Source organism: Pollachius pollachius (assembly GCF_949987615.1).
Source record: "Pollachius pollachius genome assembly, chromosome: 16".
Taxonomy (NCBI): domain Eukaryota; kingdom Metazoa; phylum Chordata; class Actinopteri; order Gadiformes; family Gadidae; genus Pollachius; species Pollachius pollachius.
Genome location: NC_136949.1, coordinates 1916146 through 1940084, shown reverse-complemented (window position 1 = coordinate 1940084; position 23939 = coordinate 1916146). Strand labels below are relative to the sequence as shown.

The 23939-nt window shown below is 53.0% G+C and overlaps 1 protein-coding gene across 1 annotated transcript; it reads left to right on the top strand.

The window, feature by feature from the left end:
- Positions 1-240: 240 nt before the first annotated feature.
- Positions 241-22790, top strand: myt1la (myelin transcription factor 1-like, a; the record flags this gene model as incomplete). Its single annotated transcript, XM_079754171.1, has 21 exons — positions 241-295; positions 461-494; positions 664-726; positions 3813-4077; positions 4849-5573; positions 6218-6642; positions 6958-7092; positions 9565-9655; positions 10767-10880; positions 11451-11674; positions 14213-14505; positions 14974-15192; positions 15416-15534; positions 15845-15913; positions 16277-16339; positions 17934-18017; positions 18487-18720; positions 19168-19259; positions 19985-20088; positions 20637-20780; positions 22650-22790. 21 exons carry the CDS (start codon positions 241-243, stop codon positions 22788-22790), a joined length of 3693 nt encoding a protein of 1230 aa, XP_079610297.1.
- Between the last annotated feature and the right edge of the window lie 1149 nt (positions 22791-23939).

Genomic DNA, 23939 nt, shown 5'->3' with positions numbered 1-23939 from the left:
ACAGACAGACGGGTAGACAGACATGAGGGAATACTAGAAAGAGAGACAGAGAGAGAGTCAGAGACACAGGGAGAGAGAGAGAGAGAGAGAGAGAGAGAGAAAGAAATAGAGAGAGGGACTGAAAGAGGGAGCGAGAGAGAGAGTGAGAGACAGATAAATAGAGAGAGGAACTGAAAGAGGGAGAGAGAGAGCGAGAGAGAGTGAGAGAGGGAGAGGAATAATGTTTAATATTTTCTCCAGATGGAGGTCAGCTCTTCTGAGAAGCGTCATCGAACTCGCTCCAAAGGTGTCCGAGGTATGATGCTGTCCACTTCCTGTCTGTCCACTTCCTGTACACATCCAGTCCACCTACTTCCTGTCCGTCCTCACTTCCCAATATTCACTTGTTATTGTGTTTTTGTCAAAGAAAGTGACATTGTCACGAGTGTTGACCTCTGTTTGACCTCTGTCTGACCTCTAGTTCCTGTAGAAGCGGCCTCCCAGGAGCTGTTCAGGTGAGTTCACTCACATCTCTGACCTCTTGACATGAGACACTGGGAACTGCCCATTATAACCATAGTCTCTATATTCACCCGTGTGTGTGTGTGTGTGTGTGCGTGTGTGTGTGTATGCACGTGTGTGTGTGTGTGTGTGTGTGTGTGTGTGTGCGTGTGCGGTGTACAGCTGTCCTACTCCAGGCTGTGATGGCAGCGGTCACGTCAGTGGAAAGTATGCAAGACACCGCAGGTAAGAACACGGTTCGATGCCTCCTACACCTCCACACACATCTACATCCTCCTACTTCCTACTACGCTAATATGCAGGCCAAAAAGAGACAAAGACGTGTGGATGAAACCCACTTACATGCTCATCGAGTCGTAGCCTTTCTAGAGCTAGGAGTCTGTACCTTTCTAGAGCTAGGAGTCTGTACCTTTCTAGAGCTTGGAGTCTGTACCTTTCTTTAGGAGTCTGTACCTTTCTAGAGCCAGGAGTCTTTACCTTTCTAGAGCTAGGAGTCTGTACCTTTCTAGAGCTTGGAGTCTGTACCTTTCTATAGAGCTAGGAGTCTGTACCTTTCTTTAGGAGTCTGTACCTTTCTGTAGAGCTATGAGTCTGCACCTTTCTAGAGCTAGGAGTCTGTACCTTTCTTTAGGAGTCTGTACCTTTCTGTAGAGCTATGAGTCTGTACCTTTCTGTAGAGCTAGGAGTCTGTACCTTTCTCTATGGCTTCTAGTCTGTACTTTTCTCTATAGCTTGGAGACTGTACCTTTCTCTAGAGATAGGAGTCGGTACCTTTCTCTAGGGCTATGAGTCCGAACCTTCTCTAGAGCTATGAGTCTGCACCTTTCTCTACGAGTCTGTACCTTTCTCTATAGCTAGGGGTCTCTACCTTTCTCTAGAGCTTGGAGTCTTTACCTTTCTATGTAGCTAGGTAGGTGTCTGTGCCTTTGTCTGTAGCTAGGAGTCTGTACATTTCTCTAGAGATAGGAGTCTGTACCTTTCTCTAGGAGTCTGTACCTCGCCAGGCTTTGTGACTGTACCTCTTTTTTTTCTCTCTGTCTTTTGCGCACACTCTCTCTCTCTCGCCTACTCTCACTCTCTGTCTCTGTCTCGGTCTCGGTCTCTCTCTCTCTCCCCCCCTCTCTCTCTCTCTCCCTCTGTCTCACTCTCTCTTGCTCTCTCTCTCTCTTTTTTTCTCTCTCTTTCTCTCTCTCTCTCTATCTCTCTCTCTCTCTCTCTCTCTCTCTCTCTCTCTCTCATTGTCTCTCTCCTCTGATGGCAGAGCTCTCCTGAGTAGGGCTGTCACCATGGCGACTGCAGTGTGTGTGTGTGTGTGTGTGTGTGTGTGTGGAGCCTGTTGATGCTGCAGTCAGACTGCCAGGCAGCAAGCCTTGCTTCCATGGCAACCGCCCACACTCCTCCATCACCTCTCACCCACCCTAAACCCCCACCCCCTCCCCCTAAAGGTGGCAAAGTTTTGCGGTATGCAGTGTTGCCGTGGAGACAAAGAGTGAGCACACCTATCTGATCCATGAGACCCCTGTAGAGATATACATCTTTGTCTATCTTTAGATACATGGATATGCATATATGTTTATATTTTCAAACTTAGGAAAGGGTGAACGACCATGCTTAACAGAGGTGTGTCCAGGTGCATGCTGGGTAACAGACAGAGGGGCTGTCCAGGTGCATGCTGGGTAACAGGTAAAAGACAGAGGGGTGTGTCCAGGTGCATGCTGGGTAACAGACAGAGGGGTGTGTCCAGGTGCATGCTGGGTAACAGACAGAGGGGTGTGTCCAGGTGCATGCTGGGTAACAGACAGAGGGGTGTGCTCAGGTGCATGCTGGATAACAGACAGAGGGGTGTGTCCAGGTGCATGCTGGGTAACAGACAGAGGGGTGTGTCCAGGTGCATGCTGGGTAACAGACAGAGGGGTGTGTCCAGGTGCATGCTGGGTAACAGACAGAGGGGTGTGTCCAGGTGCATGCTGGGTAACAGACCAAGGGGTGTGTCCAGGTGCATGCTGGGTAACAGACAGAGGGGTGTGTCCAGGTGCATGCTGGGTAACAGACAGAGGGGTGTGTCCAGGTGCATGCTGGGTAACAGACAGAGGGGTGTGTCCAGGTGCATGCTGGGTAACAGACCAAGGGGTGTGTCCAGGTGCATGCTGGGTAACAGACAGAGGGGTGTGTCCAGGTGCATGCTGGGTAACAGACAGAGGGGTGTGTCCAGGTGCATGCTGGGTAACAGACAGAGGGGTGTGTCCAGGTGCATGCTGGGTAACAGACAGAGGGGTGTGTCCAGGTGCATGCTGGGTAACAGACAGAGGGGTGTGTCCAGGTGCATGCTGGGTAACAGACAGAGGGGTGTGTCCAGGTGCATGCTGGGTGTGGAGAGTGAGACAGGTCAGTCTGATCAGGACGAGGTCCCCCCCGGCCCCCCTCCTCCTCCCTAATTAAGATGCTCGTCCTCAGATGTGTTTTAATTACCTGAGGATTTTTAATTGGTCCTTCTGCCTGGGGAGGCAGCGAGGTGGCCAAGGTCAAACACACACACACACAAACACACACACACTAACACACACACACACTAACACACACACTCATACCCTAACACACACACACACATTCATACCCAAACACACACACACACACACTAACACACACACACTCATACCCAAACACACACACACTAACACACACACACACTCATACCCAAGCACACACACACACTAACACACACACACACTCATACCCAAGCACACACACACACTAACACTAACACACACACTCATAGTCAAACACACACACACACTAGCACACACACACACTCATACCCAAACACACACACACTAACACACACACACACTCATACCCAAACACACACACACACACACACTCATACCCAAACATACATATACACATACGCCGCACACTGTCTTACTGACCATTTACTTTTAGTCTATCGGTGTCTAACTCTCTCTCTAACTGTCTGTGTGTTTGTCTCTCTTTCTGCCTGTTTGTCTCTCTCTACCTGTCTGGCTCTCTCTACCTGTCTGTCTCTACCTGTCTGTCTCTCTCTCTACCTGGCTCTCTCTCTCTCTCAACCTTGCTGTCTCTCTCTACCTGTCTGTCTCTCGCTCTACCTATCTTTCTCTCTCTACCTGTCTGTCTCTACCTGTCTGTCTCTCTCTACCTGTCTGTGTGTTTGTCTCTCTTTCCGCCTGTCTCTCTGTCTCTCTCTTCCTGTCTGTCCCCCTCTCTACCTGTCTGTCTCTCTCTACCTGTCTGTCTGTCTCTCTACCTGTCTGTCTCTCCCTGTCTGTGTGCAGTGTGTACGGCTGTCCCCTGGCCAGGAAGAGGAAGGCTCTGGTGAAGCAGCCTCTGGAGCCTCCCTCCAAGAGGAGGTCCCTCCTCTCCTCCTCCTCCCCCGGGGAGAGGGGCCCCTACCCGGGGTACCAGGCCCCGGGCCTGGGGGGCCCCGACAGACCCAGCCGGGGGGAGGAGGAGGAGGAGGAGGAGGAGGAGGAGAGAGGGGAGAGGGAAGATGGAGAGATGGAGGAGGAGGAGGAGGAGGAGGAGGAGGAAGAGGGGTATTCTGAGGAGGAGGTGCCAGGCGAGGAGGAAGAGGAGTTGGAGAGAGAGGAGGAGGAGGAGGAGGATTTGGAGAGAGAGGAGGAGGCTGTGGATCGACCGAGAGCGGAGGAGGAGGAGGATGGAGACGATGAAGACGAGGATGATGATGACGGAGATGATGAGGAAGCAGATGAGGAGGAAGATGAAAGAGATGAAGAGGATCGCAGTCCTTCTCGAGGTGAGTCTGGAGTTTATATTTAGTTCTACTTGAAGGGCAGATACAGAGGGGTTCTCAGATGTCTCCTCCCCTCTCCCTCCTCTCCTCCCCCTCTCCCTCCTCTCCTCCCCTCCCCTCTTCTCCTGTCCCTCCTCTCCTCCCCTCTCCCTCCTCTCCTCCCCTCCCCTCTCCTCCTCTCCCTCCTCTCCTCCCCTCTCCCTCCTCTCCTCCCCTCCCCTCTCCTCCTCTCCCTCCTCTCCTCCCCTCTCCTCTCCTCCCCTCCCCTCTCCTCCTCTCCCTCCTCTCCTCCCCTCTCCTCTCCTCCCCTCCCCTCTCCTCCTCTCCCTCCTCCCCTCCCCTCTCCTCTCCTCCCCTCCCCTCTCCTCCTCTCCCTCCTCCCCTCCCCTCCCCTCTCCTCCTCACCCTCCTCCCCTCCCCTCTCCTCCCCTCTCCCTCCTCTCCTCCTCTTCCTCCTCCTCCCTCCTGCCCTCAGCGAACCCTCTTTCTTCTCCTCTCTCCGCCTCCTCCTCCGTCTGACTGATGTTTCTCTGTTTTTTTTCCCCATCGCAGCGCAGACCTGTTTCAAGCCCGGGATGTCGAAGCTGCTCTCGGGTCTGAAGGACCAGGACCCCCACGGTCAGAGGAGCCAGGACCCCCACGGTCAGAGGAGCCAGGACCCCCACGGTCAGAGGAGCCAGGACCCCCACGGTCAGAGGAGCCAGGACCCGCTGGGGCCCGCCGCCGGGGAGGACTACGAGGACTACGACCAGCTGGTGGCCAAGTCTCTGCTGAACCTGGGGAAGATCGCGGAGGACGCCGTCTACCACGCCACCACCGAGTCAGAGGGCAACACCAGCTCCTCCAACAGCGGGGGGGAGGAGGAGGACGAGGAGGACGAGGAGGACGAGGAGGAGGGCAGCGAGGCCGGGGAGAGGAAGGGCGCCCTGGGCGTGGACCTGGACAGCGACGTCGTCCGGGAGACGGTGGACTCCCTGAAGCTCCTGGCCCAGGGCCACGGCGCCCTGCCGCCCGAGGACGGCTACCCAGAAGGCAGTGCGGCGGCGGCGGCGGACGTGGAGCGCGGGCAGGAGCAGAGTAGGAGCCACCGGAGGCCCGGCCGGGCGGGGCGAGGAGGAGAGGCCGGCGAGGAGGTGTCCATCAGCAGCCTGGAGTGTCTGAGGACCCAGTGTTTCGACCTGGCCCGCAAGCTGAGCGAGAGCCCCCCCCGAGACCGGCAGCACCACCACCACCACCACCACCACCACCACCACCCCATGACCCCCAGCCACCACCTGTCCAGGTAGGAGGAGGCGCGGGGGCGCTGTGGCTGAGCCCAGAGGGGTTTGGGTTAACAGGACGACGGGGGGCAGAGGAGATGAGCCTGACGTTTACTCACCTCCTCTTCTGTCTACTTCTCCTACGCCTCCCCTCCTCCCTCTCCCCTCCTCCCCCTCCCCTCCTCCCTCTCTCCTCCTCCTTTTGCTCTCGTCGCCTCCTCCCATCCTCCCCTCTCTCCTCCCTCATCTCCTCCTCCCATCCTTTCCTCTCTCCTCTCCCTCCTCCCTCTCACCTCCTCCCCCGCCCCTCTCCCTCCTCCCCTCCCCCCTCCTCTCCCCTCCTCCCTCTATCCTCTCCCCTCCTCCCTCTCTCCTCCTCCCTCTCCCCCCCTCCCCTCCTCCTCCCCCACCCCTCTCCCCCCTCCCTTCTCCCCTCCCCCCTCTCCCCCCATCCCCTCCCCCCCTCCCCCCCTCCCCTCTCCCCTCCTCCCCCCCTCCCTTCTCCCCCCCTCCCCTCTCTCCTCCTCCCTCTCCCCTCCTCCCTCTCCCCTCCTCCCCCGCTCCTCTCCCCCCTCCCCCCCTCCACTCTCCCCTCCTCCCCTCCTCCCCCCCTCCCTTCTCCCCTCCCCCCCTCTCCCCCCCTCCCTTCTCCCCTCCCCCTCCTCAGGTATGAGAGCTGCCACCAGGAGGAGTCCAGCAGGGAGAGGAGCTACTCCGACATGGTGGGCCTGATGAAGATGGAGGAGCCGGCGGAGGAGCCGCTGAGCCCTGTGTCCCGCGGGGGTGGTTACCCCGGCAGCGGGTCCCAGGACGGGGACGAGGACACCACCTCCGTGGCCTCGGAGCGCTCGGACGAGGCCTTCGACATGACCAAGGGGAACCTGTCGCTGCTGGAGAAGGCCATCGCCATGGAGTCAGAGCGCGCCAAGGTGATGAGGGACCGCATGCTGCCAGAGCACGGGGCCCGCGGCGGCCGCGACCACCACCACCCTCGCCACGGCAACCACAGCCCCCGGCACGGCCACGGCCTGGAGGAGAGGCGCTCCAAGATGCATCACCACGGCGACGGCTTGAAGAGGAGCTACTACAAAGGTGTGGCAGGATCGTTGTGCTTATGCTACAGAGCAGTTTGCTGTTCGTCCTCTCTGCTGGCACGACTGTTGTGATGTAAACACGGTGAGGTTATTATATCAGTTATATGGCTATACTGCAGTGAGGCAGCAGTGAGAAACCATGCTGTATGTAGGTTTACTATGGTGTGCCTGTAGGAGTCAGTGTTACAACACTACCACTGTAACCCAAGTGTGATCCATAGAGTGTGTTGAGAGTATCATGTGATCCCCCCCCTCCCCCCCCCCCCCCCCCCCCCCCCCCCATCCCACACACACACACACACACACACCCTAGACTCCTCTAGGTCAGAGAAGAAGGAGAGCAAGTGTCCGACCCCGGGCTGCGACGGGACGGGTCACGTGACCGGCCTCTACCCCCACCACCGCAGCCTGTCTGGATGTCCCCACAAAGACCGGGTCCCGCCTGAGAGTAAGGAGCCGCCGCTCGTCCACTCAGCATGGGTTCACAGGGACCTGGTCCCCCTATCAGCCTGGGTTCACAGGGACCTGGTCCCCCTATCAGCCTGGGTTCACAGGGACCTGGTCCCCCTATCAGCCTGGGTTCACAGGGACCTGGTCCCCCTATCAGCCTGGGTTCACAGGGACCTGGTCCCCCTATCAGCCTGGGTTCACAGGGACCTGGTCCCCCTATCAGCCTGGGTTTACAGGGACCTGGTCCCCCTATCAGCCTGGGTTTACAGGGACCTGGTCCCCCTATCAGCCTGGGTTTACAGGGACCTGGCCCACCTATCAGCCTGGGTTTACAGGGATCTGGTCCCCCTATCAGCCTGGGTTTACAGGGACCTGGTCCCCCTATCAGCCTGGGTTTACAGGGACCTGGTCCCCCTATCAGCCTGGGTTTACAGGGACCTGGTCCCCCTATCAGCATGGGTTTACAGGGACCTTGCCCACCTATCAGCATGGGTTTACAGGGACCTGGTCCACCTATCAGCATGGGTTTACAGGGACCCGGTCCACCTATCAGCCTGGGTTTACAGGGACCGGGTCCCGCCTGAGAGTAAGAGCCCACCACTCGTCCAATCAGCCTTGGTTTACAGGGACCTTATGTCCCTGTGCACACATCCATCCGCTCAGAATGAGTTTACAGAGACCTGGTGTCCCCGTGAATAAATCCACTGAGCCTGGGTTCACAGTGACCTCATGTCCCTGTACACACATCCATCCGCTCAGCATGGGTTTACAGGGACCTAGTGACCAGTGAATGCGTCAACCTATTCAGCCTGGATTTCCAAAGACCTGTCCCTGTAAATCCATCAATCCACCAAACATGGAGTCCACACCCGCTGTCCCTTCAAACAAGTAAGCATTTTTCCAGCATCACGTGGAAATGTTTGAATACTATCCCCTGATATCTAAAGGGTAGCTATTCTACCACCAGGGGTGGGGCAGCTTAGCCACAACCAAGTCTATTCAAAAGTGGGAGTTCCCCCAGATGTGCCATGGACAGACTAGTCTGCCCAGCCGGTCCAGTCCACTGGTTGAAGTGGTTCCAGTGTGGGGATGGGGTTGGCTGTGGTTGTGCTCAGTGTGCGTGTTTGTCTCTTGGCTGTGGGCTAGCAGGCCAACCCCGGAATGATGTGTCACTAGCACCCATGTTTCAGTTGCTGAGCCTCAGTGGAATGCACTGCTCAGTAAAGAAATACGGTCAGATGTGGACGTTTGATGCAGGGACCTTTAGGTTGTTGTGTGAGAGATAGTGCTAACCTGTTACTGTTGTAGCAGGCCCATGCTAGCTTAGCTACATATTACTGTTGTAGCAAGTCCATTCTAGCTTAGCTACATGCTACTGTTGTAGCAAGCCCAGACTAGCTTAGCTACATGCTACTGTTGTAGCAAGCCCATTCTAGCTTAGCTACATGCTACTGTTGTACTAAAAATCTGCTATCTTAGCTACATGCTACTGTTATACTGAGCCCATGCTAGCTTAGTTACATGCTACTGTTGTACTAAGACCATTCTAGCTTAGCTACATTCTACTGCTGTACTAAGCCCCTGCTAACTTAGCTACATGCTACTGCTGTACTAAGGCCGTGCTAACTTAGCTACATGCTTCTATTGTAGCAAGGTCGTGGTAGCTTAGCTACCTGCTATTGTTGTCCTAAGCCCATGCTAGCTTAGCTACATGCTACTGTTGTACTAAGCCCATGCTATCTTAGCTCCATGCTAATGTTGTACTCAACCCATGCTAGCATAGCTACATGCTATTTTTGTCCTAAACCCATGCTAGCATAGCTACATGCTACTGCTGTACTAGGAGATTAAGCTAGCTGAGCTACATGCTACTTCTTCTGGACTCTGCTGATCTGCCGGGGCCTCTGCTGGTCTCGGGCCCTGGGCTAGGGTCTCCCTGTTAGCATTGTGCTAAGCACGCTGAACTCAATGTTGAAGAACGCATGGAATCAAACCTGTGGAACCGTGTACCGGGCTCAATGCCTCTACACTGAGTCTTCAAACCCCATGTTCTGTGTGTAGGCCTGATCGGTGGAATACTTCAGAATACATTGAGCATGTTGTATTCAGAAATATTCCAAGGACTAGTATTGAGTTCTGTGCACATCATTCCGACCTCTGCACGCTCCGGATGTGGCAGAACGCACAAGGTTCTGATCTTTGATGCCGCTCATGAGTAAGGTGGTAACACAGTCCCACGCCGGCGGCAAACGTCCATCTGCTCTTCCTCCTCCTCCGTCACCCCATGGTTCCACCCTCATCGACACGGTTCTCCTCGACCGCCATAAGAACCTGCCTCATCCTCTGTGTGGAACACCGGGACGCGGTCCTGGTTGTCATGGCTACGCTGCATGGCTGCATGGTCCCCGTCGCGGGGCAGAGTAACCCCTCCGTAACCCTGCTGTCTCTCTCGCCCCCCCTGCTGCCTAAGTCCTGGCCATGTATGAGAATGTGCTCAAGTGTCCCACGCCCGGCTGCTCCGGACGCGGTCACGTCAATAGCAACAGGAACTCCCACCGCAGGTGAGTCCCCAGAGAGACAGACAGGCTGAGGGGCAGGCAGGCAGGCTGAGGGGCAAGGAGGGAGGGAGACAGGCAGACAGGGCGGGAGACAGACAGGCTGAGAGGCAGGGAGACAGGTAGACAGACAGGGAGGGACACAGACAGATAGACAGACAGACAGGGAGGCAGACAGGCTGACAGGCAGACAGGCTGACAGACAGGCAGACAGACAGGGAGGGAGACAGACAGGCTGAGGGACAGGTAGACAGACAGGGAGGGAGACAGACAGGCTGAGAGGTAGGGAGACAGAAAGACAGACAGACAGGGAGGGAGGGAGGGAGACAGACATACAGACAGACAGACAGACTGACAGGCAGACAGAGAGACAGAGGGACAGACAGACAGACAGAGAGGAAGACAGACAGGCCAAAGTAGACAAACAGGTATAGAAGTAGACAGACAGATAGACGGACAGGTAGAGAGGTAGACAGACTGCGTTAGCATCAGTGGAAACATTAGCTAGCATGTTGTCATAGAAACAGCGAGACACCGACCCTGTACTGCATGTCAGTCCGTGGGAGAGGAGGATAGTCTGAGCGACAAACCAATCCTCCAATCATCCAGCAGCAACATGCTGGTCCCGCCTCCAACACTCAGATGATGATAAAACCTGTTTCACCTTTTAAAACCTTCATTTAACTTTGCTTTTTAACCATGTGTGTTGTGATCTATTTTATTTTATTTTATTGTAATATTTATATTTATTCTGTGTGAATATTTATATGTATTTTTTATTGCTGTCATTGTAAATACATTTGTATATTTGATTTGTAATCAATATATGTATATATGTATTATGTATGTTTATTTTTTCATGTATGAATGTACGTTTGTTGGTTCACCAGTGGAGTGTTGAGTTTGTACTTATAGATAAGTATTTAATTTTTTCTCCATTTATGTCTATATTCCCTTTTTGATTTTATTCTTTAAATTCATACTCTTGTTTTTCCCTATTATGTGTGTGTGTGTGTGTGTGTGTGTGTGTGTGTGTGTGTGTGTGTGTGTGTGTGTGTCTGCGTGTGTGTGTGTGTGTGTGTATTTTAACGGTGCTGTCTTCTGATTGGTCCGCCAGTCTTTCCGGGTGTCCAATCGCTGCTGCTGAGAAGATCGCCAAGGTCCACGAGAAGAGCAGCAACTTGAGTGACAGCAGCTCAAAGTCCAATCAGGCATCAGACCGCGTGCTGAGGTACCGCTAACTAGAGTATAGTAGAGTTTGGGTGATTGTAGAAGAGTAATGTATAATGTGTTATAGTAGAGTGTATTATAGTATGGTGGGAAGAGTACATGAAGTGTAACACCTTGGATCACACAGGTAGGCAGAGTATGGCAGAGTATGGCAGGAAGAGTATAGTAAGCTGTCAGAGTACGGCAGAGTATTATTTCTTAAGTATGTCCTAACAGCATTGTAGAGTATGTCAGAGTATACCAGAGAATAGTAGAGTATTGTAGAGTATGTCATAGCATGTGAGGGTATACCAAAGTATAACGGAGTATAGCCGAGTATATGAGAGTATATGAGAGTATAGAAGTGCAAGTAGAGCAAAGCAGAGTACCAGAATATGGTAAAGTAGAGTATGGTGTAGTATAGTATAGTACCAGAGTATAGTATCAGAGTATAGTGTAGTAGAGTATAGTATCAGAGTATAATATAGTATGGTAGAGTATCAGAGTATAGTATAGTATAATATAGTATAGTATAGTATAGTATAGTAGAGTAAAGTAGAGTATCAGAGTATAGCATGTCTGTGCTCCCCAGGCCCATGTGCTTCGTGAAGCAGCTGGAGATCCCCCAGTACGGCTGTAAGAACAACGTGCCGACCAGCACGCCGCGCTCCAACCTGGCCAAGGAGCTGGAGAAGTATTCCAAGACCAGCTACGAGTACGGCTCCTACGACGGCCAGCACCCCGTCTATGGCAAGAGGCAGGGCCTTCCGTCCCGGTCGCACCACGGCCGCGACGCCTCGCCCAAGGCCTACGACGGTAACCCCCTGTACTCTGTACCGTCTGACCCCTCCCTGCTCCTTAACGACCTGTCTCTGTACTGTCTGACCCCTACCTGCTCCTTAATGACCTGTCTCTGTACTGTCTAACCCCTACCTGCTCCTTAACGACCTGTCTCTGTACTGTCTAACCCCTACCTGCTCCTTAATGACCTGTCTCTGTACTGTCTAACCCCTACCGGCTCCTTAATGACCTGTCTCTGTACTGTCTAACCCCTACCTGCTCCTTAATGACCTGTCTCTGTACTGTCTAACAACCCTTGCCCACTGCATCCTTCCGTTGACGGATCTCATTGACTTGGCATGGGGCGATCCCGAAATGCATTATGGGTCCGTCCGTTCCGTCGGCTCCGTCTCTTGCGTTCAGAAGTTGAGAACATTTTAACTTTTAAGGCTGCAACGGATCCGTCCGCCAATCAGATCGTGGCTCCGTCGGCCAATACCACTCCCCCATCCGTCAGGCACTCCTTCTGTCGTCCGTTGACGGACGGATGCAGTGGGCAAGCTGCGTAACCCCTTCCTGCTTCTTAAAGCTGCTTTGCTTGAGATCTGAGAGTCCTCTGAGTGTTCTCTGCTGTGCCTCCACCAATAGGAAGTGTTGCATTTCCTGCCCATGTGATTTAGAGCCGAGATGGATGCCCTGATTGGTCAGAAATGGGCTCGGAGTAGACCTAATCTAAAGGTTCTCATACAGAGGAGGCAGGATGTTCTCAGGGCCTTTCCCTGAGTCCTCTCTGACGGATGGGGTGGTGTTTGGATCAATGAACCCCCAGTGGCCGCTGTTAGATCGCAGCCCAGCCCCTCCAGGGAGAGTGTGTTCAGACACTGAAGGGCAGGCTAACGGACACACGGGGGGCTAGCCAAGAGAGAGTGTGTGTTTGTGTAGGTCTGTGCCCATATTCTCGGGTTTGTGTTTTATTGCATGCGTGTGCATGCGCGTATGTGTGTTTGTGTGTGTGTGTGTGTGTGTGCGTGTGTTTGTGTGTGTGTGTGTGTGTGTGTGTGTGAATGAGTGCATGTGTGTGTCTCTGTGTGTGTATGTATGTGTGTATGTGTGTGTGTTTGTGCGTGTGTGTGTGTATGTGTGCTTGTGTGTTTGTGAGTGTGTATATGCACCTGTGTGTGTTTGTGCATGTGTGTGTGTGGTTGTGTGTGTGTTTGTGCGGGGACACTTCTGCCCTTGTATGCTGTGTGTGTGGTGGCTGGATGCTCTTCTGGCTCTATAACTCAGAGTCACCTTCTGAAGACCGTCAAGATTAACGACGTCAGTACTGCAGACGCACACGGCCAAGCACACACACACCCACACACACACACCCACACAAACAGGCACACGCTCGCACACACACACGGAAGCACGCACACACACACACACACACGCAAGCACACACGTACACAAACAGGCACACACACATGCAAATACACAAACATACGCACACACACACAAAAAACAGACACAAGCACATACACACCCCAACACACACACACACACACACACACACACACACACACACACCAGTAGCACGCTGCTAGCGGTAGTGGTTCTGCAGATAATGAGGAGTAGGAGGAGGCTGGCGCCGAGCCAGGCCTGATCTAAAGCACTCAATAGATGGATGGACACACCCTCCCTGCCTGTCTGTCTCTCTCTGCCTGTCTGCCTGCCTGCCTGCCTGTGTGTCTTTTCCTCTTTAAAATACAAACCTTAACCTGCGTAAATGTGTTTGTGTTTGAGTGTGTGCATGTTATGTGTGTGTATCGAATCATACGTGTGTGTGTGTGTATGTGTGTGTCTTATCATACGTGTGTGTGTGTGTGTGTCTAATCATACGTGTTTATTTTATGTGTGTGTGTCTGTTTGTGTGTGTCTAATCATACGTGTGTGTCTAATCATACGTGTGTATTTTATGTGTGTGTGTCTGTTTGTGTGTGTGGGTCTAATCATACGTGTGTGTGTGTGTGTGTTTCTAATCATATGTGTGTATAAAATGTGTTTGTGTTTGTGTGTGTCTAATCATGTGTGTGTGTTTGTGTGTGTCTAATCATACGTGTGTATTTTATGTGTGTGTGTGTATTTTATGTGTGTATGTGTGTGTGTGTATATTTTATGTATGTGTGTGTGTGTATTTTATGTGTGTGTGTGTGTTTGTAAGTGTGTGTGTATTTTATGTGTGTGTGTGTGTATTTTATGTGTGTGTGTGTATTTTATGTGTGTATGTGTGTGTGTATATTTTATGTATGTATGTGTGTGTGTGTGTTTGTAAGTGTGTGTGTATTTTATGTGTGTGTGTGTATTTTATGTGTGTGTGTGTTTGTAAGTGTGTGTGTATTTTATGTGTGTGTGTGTGTATTTTATGTGTGTGTGTGTGTGTGTGTGTATTTTATATGTGTGTGTTTGTTTGTAAGTGTGTGTGTATTTTATGTGTGTGTGTGTATTTAATGTGTGTGTGTGTGTTTGTAAGTGTGTGTGTATTTTATGTGTGTGTGTGTGTTTTATGTGTGTGTGTGTGTCCCCCCCCAGTGAAGCGCTACTGTAAGACGTCCAGTCCTGCCAGCAGCACCACCAGCAGCTACGCTCCCAGTAGCAGCAGCAGCCTGAGCTGTGGCCTGGGGGGCGTGGCCGGGCTGGGGGGCGTGGCCGGCCCGGGGGGCGTGGCCAGCAGCGCCAGCAGCACCTGCAGCAAGAGCAGCTTCGACTACACCCACGACATGGAGGCGGCACACATGGCCGCCACCGCCATCCTGAACCTGTCCACGCGCTGCCGCGAGCTGCCCCAGGTGCTGGCGGGGCGGAGCCAGGAGCCGCTGGCCCAGGTGGGTCACCATGGTTACCTGGAGGGGGGGCAAACACACGCTGTCGCCATGGCACCGACACATGGGGCTGAGAGGTGGAACCTCCAGGTTCTATCACAGTCTGGGAGAACTCCCTCCCATCACCTCTCCTCTCCTCTCCTCTCCTCTCCTCTCCTCACCTCCCCTCTCCTCTCCTCTCCTCTCCTCTCCTCCTCTCCTCTCCTCACCTCCCCTCTCCTCTCCTCTCCTCTCTTCCCCTCTCCTCCCCTCTCCTCTCCTCTCCTCTCCTCTCCTCTCCTCTCCTCACCTCCCCTCTCCTCTCCTCTCCTCTCTTCCCCTCTCCTCCCCTCTCCTCTCCTCTCCTCTCCTCCTCTCCTCTCCTCTCCTCCCCTCTCCTCTCCTCACCTCCTCCCCTCTCCTCCTCTCTCCTCTCCTCTCCTCTCCTCTCCTCACCTCCTCTCCTCACCTCCTCTCCTCTCCCCCCTCCAGAGTCCGGAGGCGGACCTTGATGACGGGGGTCTGGATCTGGACGGGGGTCCTGGGGGTCCGGAGGGCAGTGGGACAGTACTGACCCCCCTGGAGCCCATGTCCCCCCAGCGCCAGGCCCTGCTGCAGAGCAGGGGCTTCCAGCTGGGTGCGGCAGAGGGGTGGGACCTCCCGGTCGACTACACCAAGCTCAAGGCCCTGGGGCACGACCCCAACGCAGAGGTACCGGGGTCCAGACACCTCCACCCAACCAACACTTCCACCCAAACCTCTCTACTGCATCCAACACCTCCACCCAAACCTCTCTACTGCATCCAACACCTACTTCAGGGCCGTGCGGTAACTTCCCTGTGGCCCTCCTCTTCCTCCTCCCCTCCTCCTCCCCCTCCCCCTCCTCCTCCCCCTCCTCCTCCTCCTCCCCCTCCCCCTCCTCCTCCTCCTGCAGAGCGAGGAGCTGGACCCCTTCCAGGACCTCCTGGGGGAGCAGCACTACTCAGAGGTTTCCATGTCCAGCCCCAAACACAAGTACAGCCCATGTAAGGAGGTGAAGAAGGAGCTCCTCACGTAAGAACGCTCCTCCACCTCCTGTTGCAGGACCCTCCTCCACCTGTAGCTGGTGTACACCTTCTGTTGGTGGCCATTCCTCTGTAAAGGGTTGATGAAGTGATGTTCAGTTAAGTTGGTGATCCGTTGACCTCATGTCTGGCCCTGTCCCCCTGGAGATGTTCTGGTGTTCTGGTTCCTCCTGGAGATGTTCTGGTGTTCTGGTTCCTGCTGAGATGTTCTGGTGTTCTGGTTCCTCCTGAGATGTTCTGGTCCCTCCTAAAATGTTCTGGTCCCTCCTGAGATGTTCTGATGTTCTGTTTCTCCTCAGACTCTCCAGCTGCCAGCTGGCCGACAAGAACCTCCGCGGACTGATGAGCACCAACCCTCAGGACCTCAAGTCAGTGACCTCACCGGGATCCACCACCGGATTAACATGGGGATTAACATGGGATTAACATGGGATTAACATGGGGATTAACATGGGACTAACATGGGATTAACATGGGATTAACATGGGGATTAACATGGGACTAACATGGGATTAACATGGGATTAACATGGGGATTAACATGGGACTAACATGGGATTAACATGGGATTAACATGGGGATTAACATGGGACTAACATGGGATTAACATGTTATCATGTGATTCATCATGTTATTCAACATGGGATCCATCATGTCATCCATCATGTGATTAAACATGTTATCCATCATGTGATCCATCATGTGATTTGACATGTGATTTTTCTGCTCCAGGTGTCCCACCCCAGGTTGTGATGGATCAGGACACATAACAGGGAACTATGCATCCCATAGGAGGTAGTCACAACACACCACACACACACACACACGCACACACACACACATGCACGCACACGCACGCACACACACACACGCACACACACATCCACAGCCAGGACCCCATGCGCGTGATGGTAGTTGATGCGTCGGTAGATGTGACAGTAGATGTGACAGTAGTGACAGTAGATGTGACGGTAGTGACAGTAAATGTGACAGTAGTGACAGTAGATGTGATGGTAGTGACAGTAGATGTGACAGTAGTGACAGTAGATGTGACGGTAGTGACAGTAGATGTGACTGTAGTGACAGTAGATGTGACTGTAGTGACAGTAGATGTGACGGTAGTGACAGTAGATGTGACAGTAGTGACGGTAGATGTGACGGTAGTGACGGTAGATGTGACTGTAGTGACAGTAGATGTGATGGTAGTGACAGTAGATGTGACGGTAGTGACAGTAGATGTGACGGTAGTGACAGTAGATGTGATGGTAGTGACAGTAGATGTGACGGTAGTGACAGTAGATGTGACGGTAGTGACAGTAGATGTGACTGTAGTGACAGTAGATGTGACGGTAGTGACAGTAGATGTGACGGTAGTGACAGTAGATGTGACAGTAGTGACAGTAGATGTGATGGTAGTGACAGTAGATGTGACAGTAGTGACAGTAGATGTGATGGTAGTGACAGTAGATGTGACTGTAGTAAAAGTAGATGTGACAGTTGGTACAGTAGATGTGACGGTAGTGACAGTAGATGTGATGGTAGTGACAGTAGATGTGACTGTAGTGACAGTAGATGTGACAGTAGTGACAGTAGATGTGATGGTAGTGACAGTAGATGTGATGGTAGTGACAGTAGATGTGATGGTAGTGACAGTAGATGTGATGGTAGTGACAGTAGATGTGACGGTAGTGACAGTAGATGTGACAGTAGTGACAGTAGATGTGACAGTAGTGACAGTAGATGTGATGGTAGTGACAGTAGATGTGATGGTGGTGACAGTAGATGTGATGGTAGTGACAGTAGATGTGATGGTAGTGACAGTAGATGTGATGGTAGTGACAGTAGATGTGACAGTAGTGACAGTAGATGTGATGGTAGTGACAGTAGATGTGATGGTAGTGACAGTAGATGTGATGGTAGTGACAGTAGATGTGATGGTAGTGACAGTAGATGTGACAGTAGTGACAGTAGATGTGATGGTAGTGACAGTAGATGTGATGGTAGTGACAGTAGATGTGATGGTAGTGACAGTAGATGTGATGGTAGTGACAGTAGATGTGATGGTAGTGACAGTAGATGTGATGGTAGTGACAGTAGATGTGACAGTAGTGACAGTAGATGTGATGGTAGTGACAGTAGATGTGACAGTAGTGACAGTAGATGTGATGGTAGTGACAGTAGATGTGATGGTAGTGACAGTAGATGTGACGGTAGTGACAGTAGATGTGACAGTAGTGACAGTAGATGTGATGGTAGTGACAGTAGATGTGATGGTAGTGACAGTAGATGTGACAGTAGTGACAGTAGATGTGATGGTAGTGACAGTAGATGTGACAGTAGTGACAGTAGATGTGATGGTAGTGAACTGTACAAGATGTGTCTCCTCCAGTCTGTCCGGTTGCCCCCGGGCCAAAAAGAGCGGCGTCAAAATCCTCCACAGCAAGGAAGACAAAGACGACCAGGAACCAATCAGGTACGAGCAAACACAACCCACAGCCTATCAAGTGACATGTATCACACGCTGTACACACTGGCATCGTTTAAACCTCTGAAGAGCATTCCTTAGGACCAAATGGGTCTGGTTGCCAGGGAGACGGGGAGGGCTCTTCTTCTGTGAGGTCATGATGCTGCTTTATTTATTTGTGGCGTTATTATGAATGTTGGTTTCAATATGTAAGGCAGGAATATTTATACAGCACCCTTCAAACACAAAGGCCGTTCAGAGAGCTTCAGAATCACGTATTAAAATGTTTAAAGGTGACATATTATACCACCAGCTGTGAGTGTGATTAGCCGTTACAAGCCGTTTGGACCACACCTGGTGGTATAATATGTCCCCTTTAAGCGTCTCAATGTTAAAGACCACGAGTACGGGGCCCTGTTGGGGACTTCCTGTTGACGTTGACCGCTCTGGACCAATCAGACGCTCCGCTCCCCCCCAGGTGTCCGGTCCCGGGCTGTGACGGACAGGGCCATGTGACGGGGAAGTACGCGTCCCACCGCAGCGCGTCGGGCTGCCCCCTGGCGGCCAAGCGGCAGAAGGACGGCTACGCTAACGGCTACGCTAACGGCGCCCAGTTCGCCTGGAAGTCGGGGAAGACGGACGGCATGTCGTGTCCCACGCCGGGCTGCGACGGCTCAGGGCACGTCAGCGGCAGCTTCCTGACGCACCGCAGGTGGGCGGGGCCTCTGAAGGCAGTGGCGTCGCAGCGGTGACGTCACCGCTGTGACGTCACCGCTGTGACGTTGCAGCGGTGACGTAGCAGCGGTGACGTCACAGCGGTGACGTCAGAGTGGTGGCGTCGCAGTTATGAAATAAGATGCTAGTGTAACCCCCAAAACATGTGATGGTTTACAGTGTGTGTGTGTGTGTTGCAGTGTGTGTTGTAGTGTGTGTGTTGCAGTGTGTGTTTTGCAGTGTGTGTGTGTTGCAGTGTGTGTGTCAGTGTGTGTGTGTGTTGCAATGTGCGTGCTGAAGTGTTTGTGTTGCAGTATGTGTGTTGCAGTGTGCGTGTTGCAGTGTGTGTGATGCAGTGTGTATGTGTTGCAGTGTGTGTGTTGCAGTGTGTGTGTCAGTGTGTGTGTCAGTGTGTGTGTGCTGAGCGTGTCTCTGTGCTCTGCAGTCTCTCCGGTTGTCCGCGGGCGTCGCTGGCCATGAAGAAGACGAGGATGACCGGCGTGGAGATGCTGACCATCAAACAGAGAGCCAGCAGAGGTACGGCCCCCCCCGGCCCACTGGGGATGGAACCCACTGACTGGGGTTCCATCCCCAGTGTCCACAGTCCACCTGTCAGGGTCCTTGATCCACGATCCTTGATTCGTGGTCCTTGATTCAGGGTCCTTGATTCAGGATCGTTGATTCAGGGTCCTTGATTCAGGGTCCTTGATGCAGGATCCTTGGTTCAGGGTCCTTGATTCGTGATCCTTGATCCAGGATCCTTGATTCAGGGTCCTTGATTCGTGATCCTTGATTCAGGGTCCTTGATTCAGGGTCCTTGATCCAGGATCCTTGATTCAGGGTCCTTGATTCAGGGTCCTTGATCCAGGATCCTTGATTCAGGGTCCTTGATTCGTGATCCTTGATTCAGGGTCCTTGATTCAGGGTCCTTGATCCAGGATCCTTGATTCGGGGTCCTTGATTCGGGGTCCTTGATCCAGGGTCCTTGATTCAGGGTCCTTGATTCAGGGTCTTTGATTCAGGGTCTTTGATTCAGGATACTTGATTCAGGGTCTTTGATTCAGGATACTTGATTCAGGGTCCTTTATTCAGGGTCCTTGATTCCCGACCGGCTCAGCTAGCGCTTGCGTTAGCGTTAGCTTGTGAATCGTAAGCATTGCGACAAGAGCGGTCCCCGGCCCCCTTGTCGGAGAGTCCAGTCTGTTGCCCGCCTGCGTCACCATGGTAACGGTCCGGTCTGTCCCGTCCCCCCCCCCCCCCAGGGATCGAGAACGATGAGGACATCAAGCAGCTGGACGAGGAGATTAAAGACCTGAGCGAGTCCAACAGTCAGGTGCAGTCGGACATGATCAACCTGAGGACACAGGTACCTGCCGGGGGGAGGGGCGGGGGGGGGGATGTGTGTCTGTGTGTGTTCTGATGTGTGTGTATTCTGATTGTGTGTGTTTGTGTGTGCCTGTGTGTTCTGATTGTGTGTGTGTGTATTCTGATTGTGTGTTTGTGTGTATGTGTTCTGATTGTGTGTGTGTATTCTGATTGCGTTTGATGTGTGTGTGTGTGTGTGTTTGTGTATTCTGATTGTGTCTGTGTGTGTGTGTATTCTGATTGTGTGTATGTGTGTGTGTGTGTGTGTGTTCTGATTGTGTGAGTGTGTGTATTCTGATTGTTTGTGTGTGTGTGTGTATTTGTGTGTGTATTCTGTTTGTGTGTGTTTGTGTATTTTGATTGTTTGTGTGTGAGTTTGTGTGTGTGTTTGTGTGTGCGTGTGTGTGTGTGTGTGTATTCTGTTTGTGTGTGTTTGTGTATTTTGATTGTTTGTGTGTGTGAGTTTGTGTGTGTGTGTGTGTGTGTGTGCGTGTGCGTGCGTGTGCGTGTGTGTGTGCGTGTGTGTGTGTGTGTGTGTGTGTGTGTCAGATCGTCTCCATGGAGACCAGCCTGCGCTCCATGGAGGAGGAGAACAAGGCGATCGAGCAGCAGAACGACTCGTTGCTCCACGAGCTCGCCAGCCTCAGCCAATCACTGATCAGCAGCCTGGCCAACATCCAGCTGCCCCACATGGTACGACCCCCGACCCTGACCCCTGACCCCTGACCCTGAGCCCTGACCTCTCGGACCACACGTGTGTCACAGAGGTCGTGTGACAAGTGTTGGAATCCCAGCCGGAAGGTTCCGGGTTCGATCCCAAATGTCTGTTTTCCACCTGTAGGCTTCATGACAACCATGGAGCTGCTAAATGACCCAATAGTGAATGATGTTAGCTGGTGGTTTTAGCTGGTGGTGCAGCTGTATCTGGAGGTGATGGTGTTAGCTGGTGGTGTTAGTTGGTGGTGCAGCTGTATCTGTAGGTGATGGTGTTAGATGGTGGTGCAGCTGTATCTGGAGGTGATGGTGTTAGCTGGTGGTGCAGCTTTATCTGGAGGTGATGGTGTTAGCTGGTGGTGTTAGCTGGTGGTGCAGCTGTATCTGTAGGTGGTGGTGTTAGCTGGTGGTGCAGCTGTATCTGTAGGTGATGCTAGCTGGTGGCGCAGCTTTATCTGTAGGTGGTGGTGTTAGCTGGTGGTGCAGCTGTATCTCTAGGTGGTGGTGTTAGCTAGTGGTGCAGCTTTATCTGTAGGTGGTGGTGTTAGCTGGTGGTGCAGCTTTATCTGTAGGTGGTGGTGTTAGCTGGTGGTGTTAGCTGGTGGTGCAGCTGTATCTGTAGGTGGTGGTGTTAGCTGGTGGTGCAGCTGTATCTGTAGGTGGTGGTGTTAGCTGGTGGTGCAGCTTTATCTCTAGGTGATGGTATTAGCTGGTGGTGCAGCTTTATCTGTAGGTGGTGGTGTTAGCTGGTGGTGTTAGCTGGTGGTGCAGCTTTATCTGTAGGTGGTGGTGCAGAGGAGGGGCGGAGAGACAGAGGAATCTAAAAATAGCTCCAGGGATCGGTCTGGCTTGTTTGAAGGTACTGCACCTCTCAGAGGGGCGGGGTTAGCCTCCGTTAGACACCAGACAGGCAGGGTTATTCTCCATCTCCACCTGTATCTGTTCAACTGCACTCTGCTGTATTCTCCTGAACTTAAACCAGTACATGTTCATGTACTGCATATATTTATACTCTTCTGTGAGAAGTACCGTGTAGTTGTATTCGTACAGTACTCATTACAGTACAAATAAAATTACACAGTATACATTCTGTATATATAAATATATTTATATATAAATTGCCTATGATGATGTTTGCGAAAAAGGGATAGGGATAGAGAGAGAGAGAGAGAGAGAGAGAGAGAGAGGGAGAAAGAGAGAGCGAGACAGAGAGAGAGAGAGAGAGAGAGAGAGAGAGAGAGAGAGAGAGAGAGAGAGTGTGTCAGTTGATTCAACAATACACATCACTAATGTTTTTGTCCGATGTGGGGGTCAGGGGTGACCTGTGTCTCTGGGCTAATATCCTCTCTACACCCTCTCTAGAGACCACTGCCTCCCAAAGAGACCCCCCCTAAACTAGACTCCTGTGTACACACCAGCCCCAGAGTAAGAGACCATTTCTCCCCTCCTCCTCCTCCCCTCCTCCTCCTCCCCTCCTCCCCCTTACACCCCCCTCCCCAGTAGAGACTCTGATCTGTACCCCTAAACACAAAACACCCCTCTGCTGCATGTCGAGGTAGGAAGTCACTCCAGTGATGTCACACGGTAACGACCCCCCAATCACCCCCCCTCAGCCAGTGTGTGATGTCACTTCCTACCCAGTGACGTCACAGCGTAGTGTGCTGATGTCACTTCCTCCCCAGTGATGTCACAGCGTAGCGTGCTGATGTCCTGTCCCTCCCCAGTGCTTCCCTCGATCCTCCCCAGACCTCCTCCTCCTCCTCCTCCTGTGGCTCCTCCTCCCCTCCTCCTCCCCTCCTCCTCCCCTCCCCACCTGACGGATGCTCTCGACCTCCTCCCTCCACCCAGGAGCCGATGAACGAGCAGAACTTCGACTCCTACGTCAGCACGCTGACGGACATGTACAGCCACCAGGACCAGTACCAGAGCCCGGAGAACAAGGCCCTGCTGGAGAACATCAAGCAGGCCGTGCAGGGCATCCAGGTGTAGTGCCTGAAGGGGTAGCCCCTCCGGGCGGAGGTGGAGGCCCAGCCCCATCAGGCTGTCGCGCAAAAAAAGAAGCAGGAGGGAAAGGAGGTTTTGCTGCTGTGATCCACCGCCCCCCCCCCCCACCCCGGGGTTCTGAGTTCCGCCCTTCTCCGCCCTCCGGTCCGCCCGTTCCATGTCTTTGCTTTGCTTTGAAAATAACCGCCGCGTTGGCAGACGTTGAAAGGAGGTTTCCTGTTTTTGTACATTTTCATACGAGCTCCTGAGCCGTGCAGTGCCAGCCGCCCCTGGAGGCACCTTCTAGTGTCAGTGTACTGTGTGTGTATTTATTAACGTCAAGCGCTGAATCACGTCCTTATGCTGGGGGGGGGGGGGGGGGGGGGGGGGCAGGGCGCGGCTCGGACCCCCCCAGGACGAGACCTGTCCGTTATTGACTTTGTTATGATGTTTCAAATCCGTCTTCAGTCGTCTAATATTACCGTCGCCTGTGTTACCAGGGCGACGGGTCGTCACGTTCTCCGGCGTCGAGATCTCAAACACGACTGCGAATCCCTCTTCATCAGCTAGTTTCAAACGTAGAACGCAGAACATAGAATGTAGAGCATAGTGCTTCAAATTGCCCCCCCCCACCCCCCTCCCAGCCTGGGCCGGTAGAGGCCGAGAGCGATCAAACGTAGGAGACAATCTGTCCCGAGGGGGAGTCGACCTCCTGCCGGTGACTCAGCAATATTCACAGGACCCCCGCGAGGCGTTCAGATACGGAATGCAATCTTTAAAAAGAAGTTTGGGTTTATGCAATTTCTTATGATTGAACCTAGCCGAGCGGATAGACGTTTTTACTGAATCTCGATGTGTTGCGTTTTGTACAAACCTTTTAATACAATCATTTGAGGCGGAGGGCCCTCGGCGTCTCTCCGGGGGGTCTGCACAGGGCGGCTCCGTGTGTTTAGGTGTAGATAGATGTGAAGCTGAGGGGTTTCCTTCAGCGTGGGCAGACAGGGTCAGGGTCTCCGTAGGTCCGCAGGCCGCCGGCCGCCTCCCACTTTTGATCTTATCTCGAGCGACAGACAAACGTTAGCGTGACAAAGTATTCTACGTGTTCTGCATTGACAACATGGCTCGAGCGACAGACAAACGTTAGCGTGACAAAGT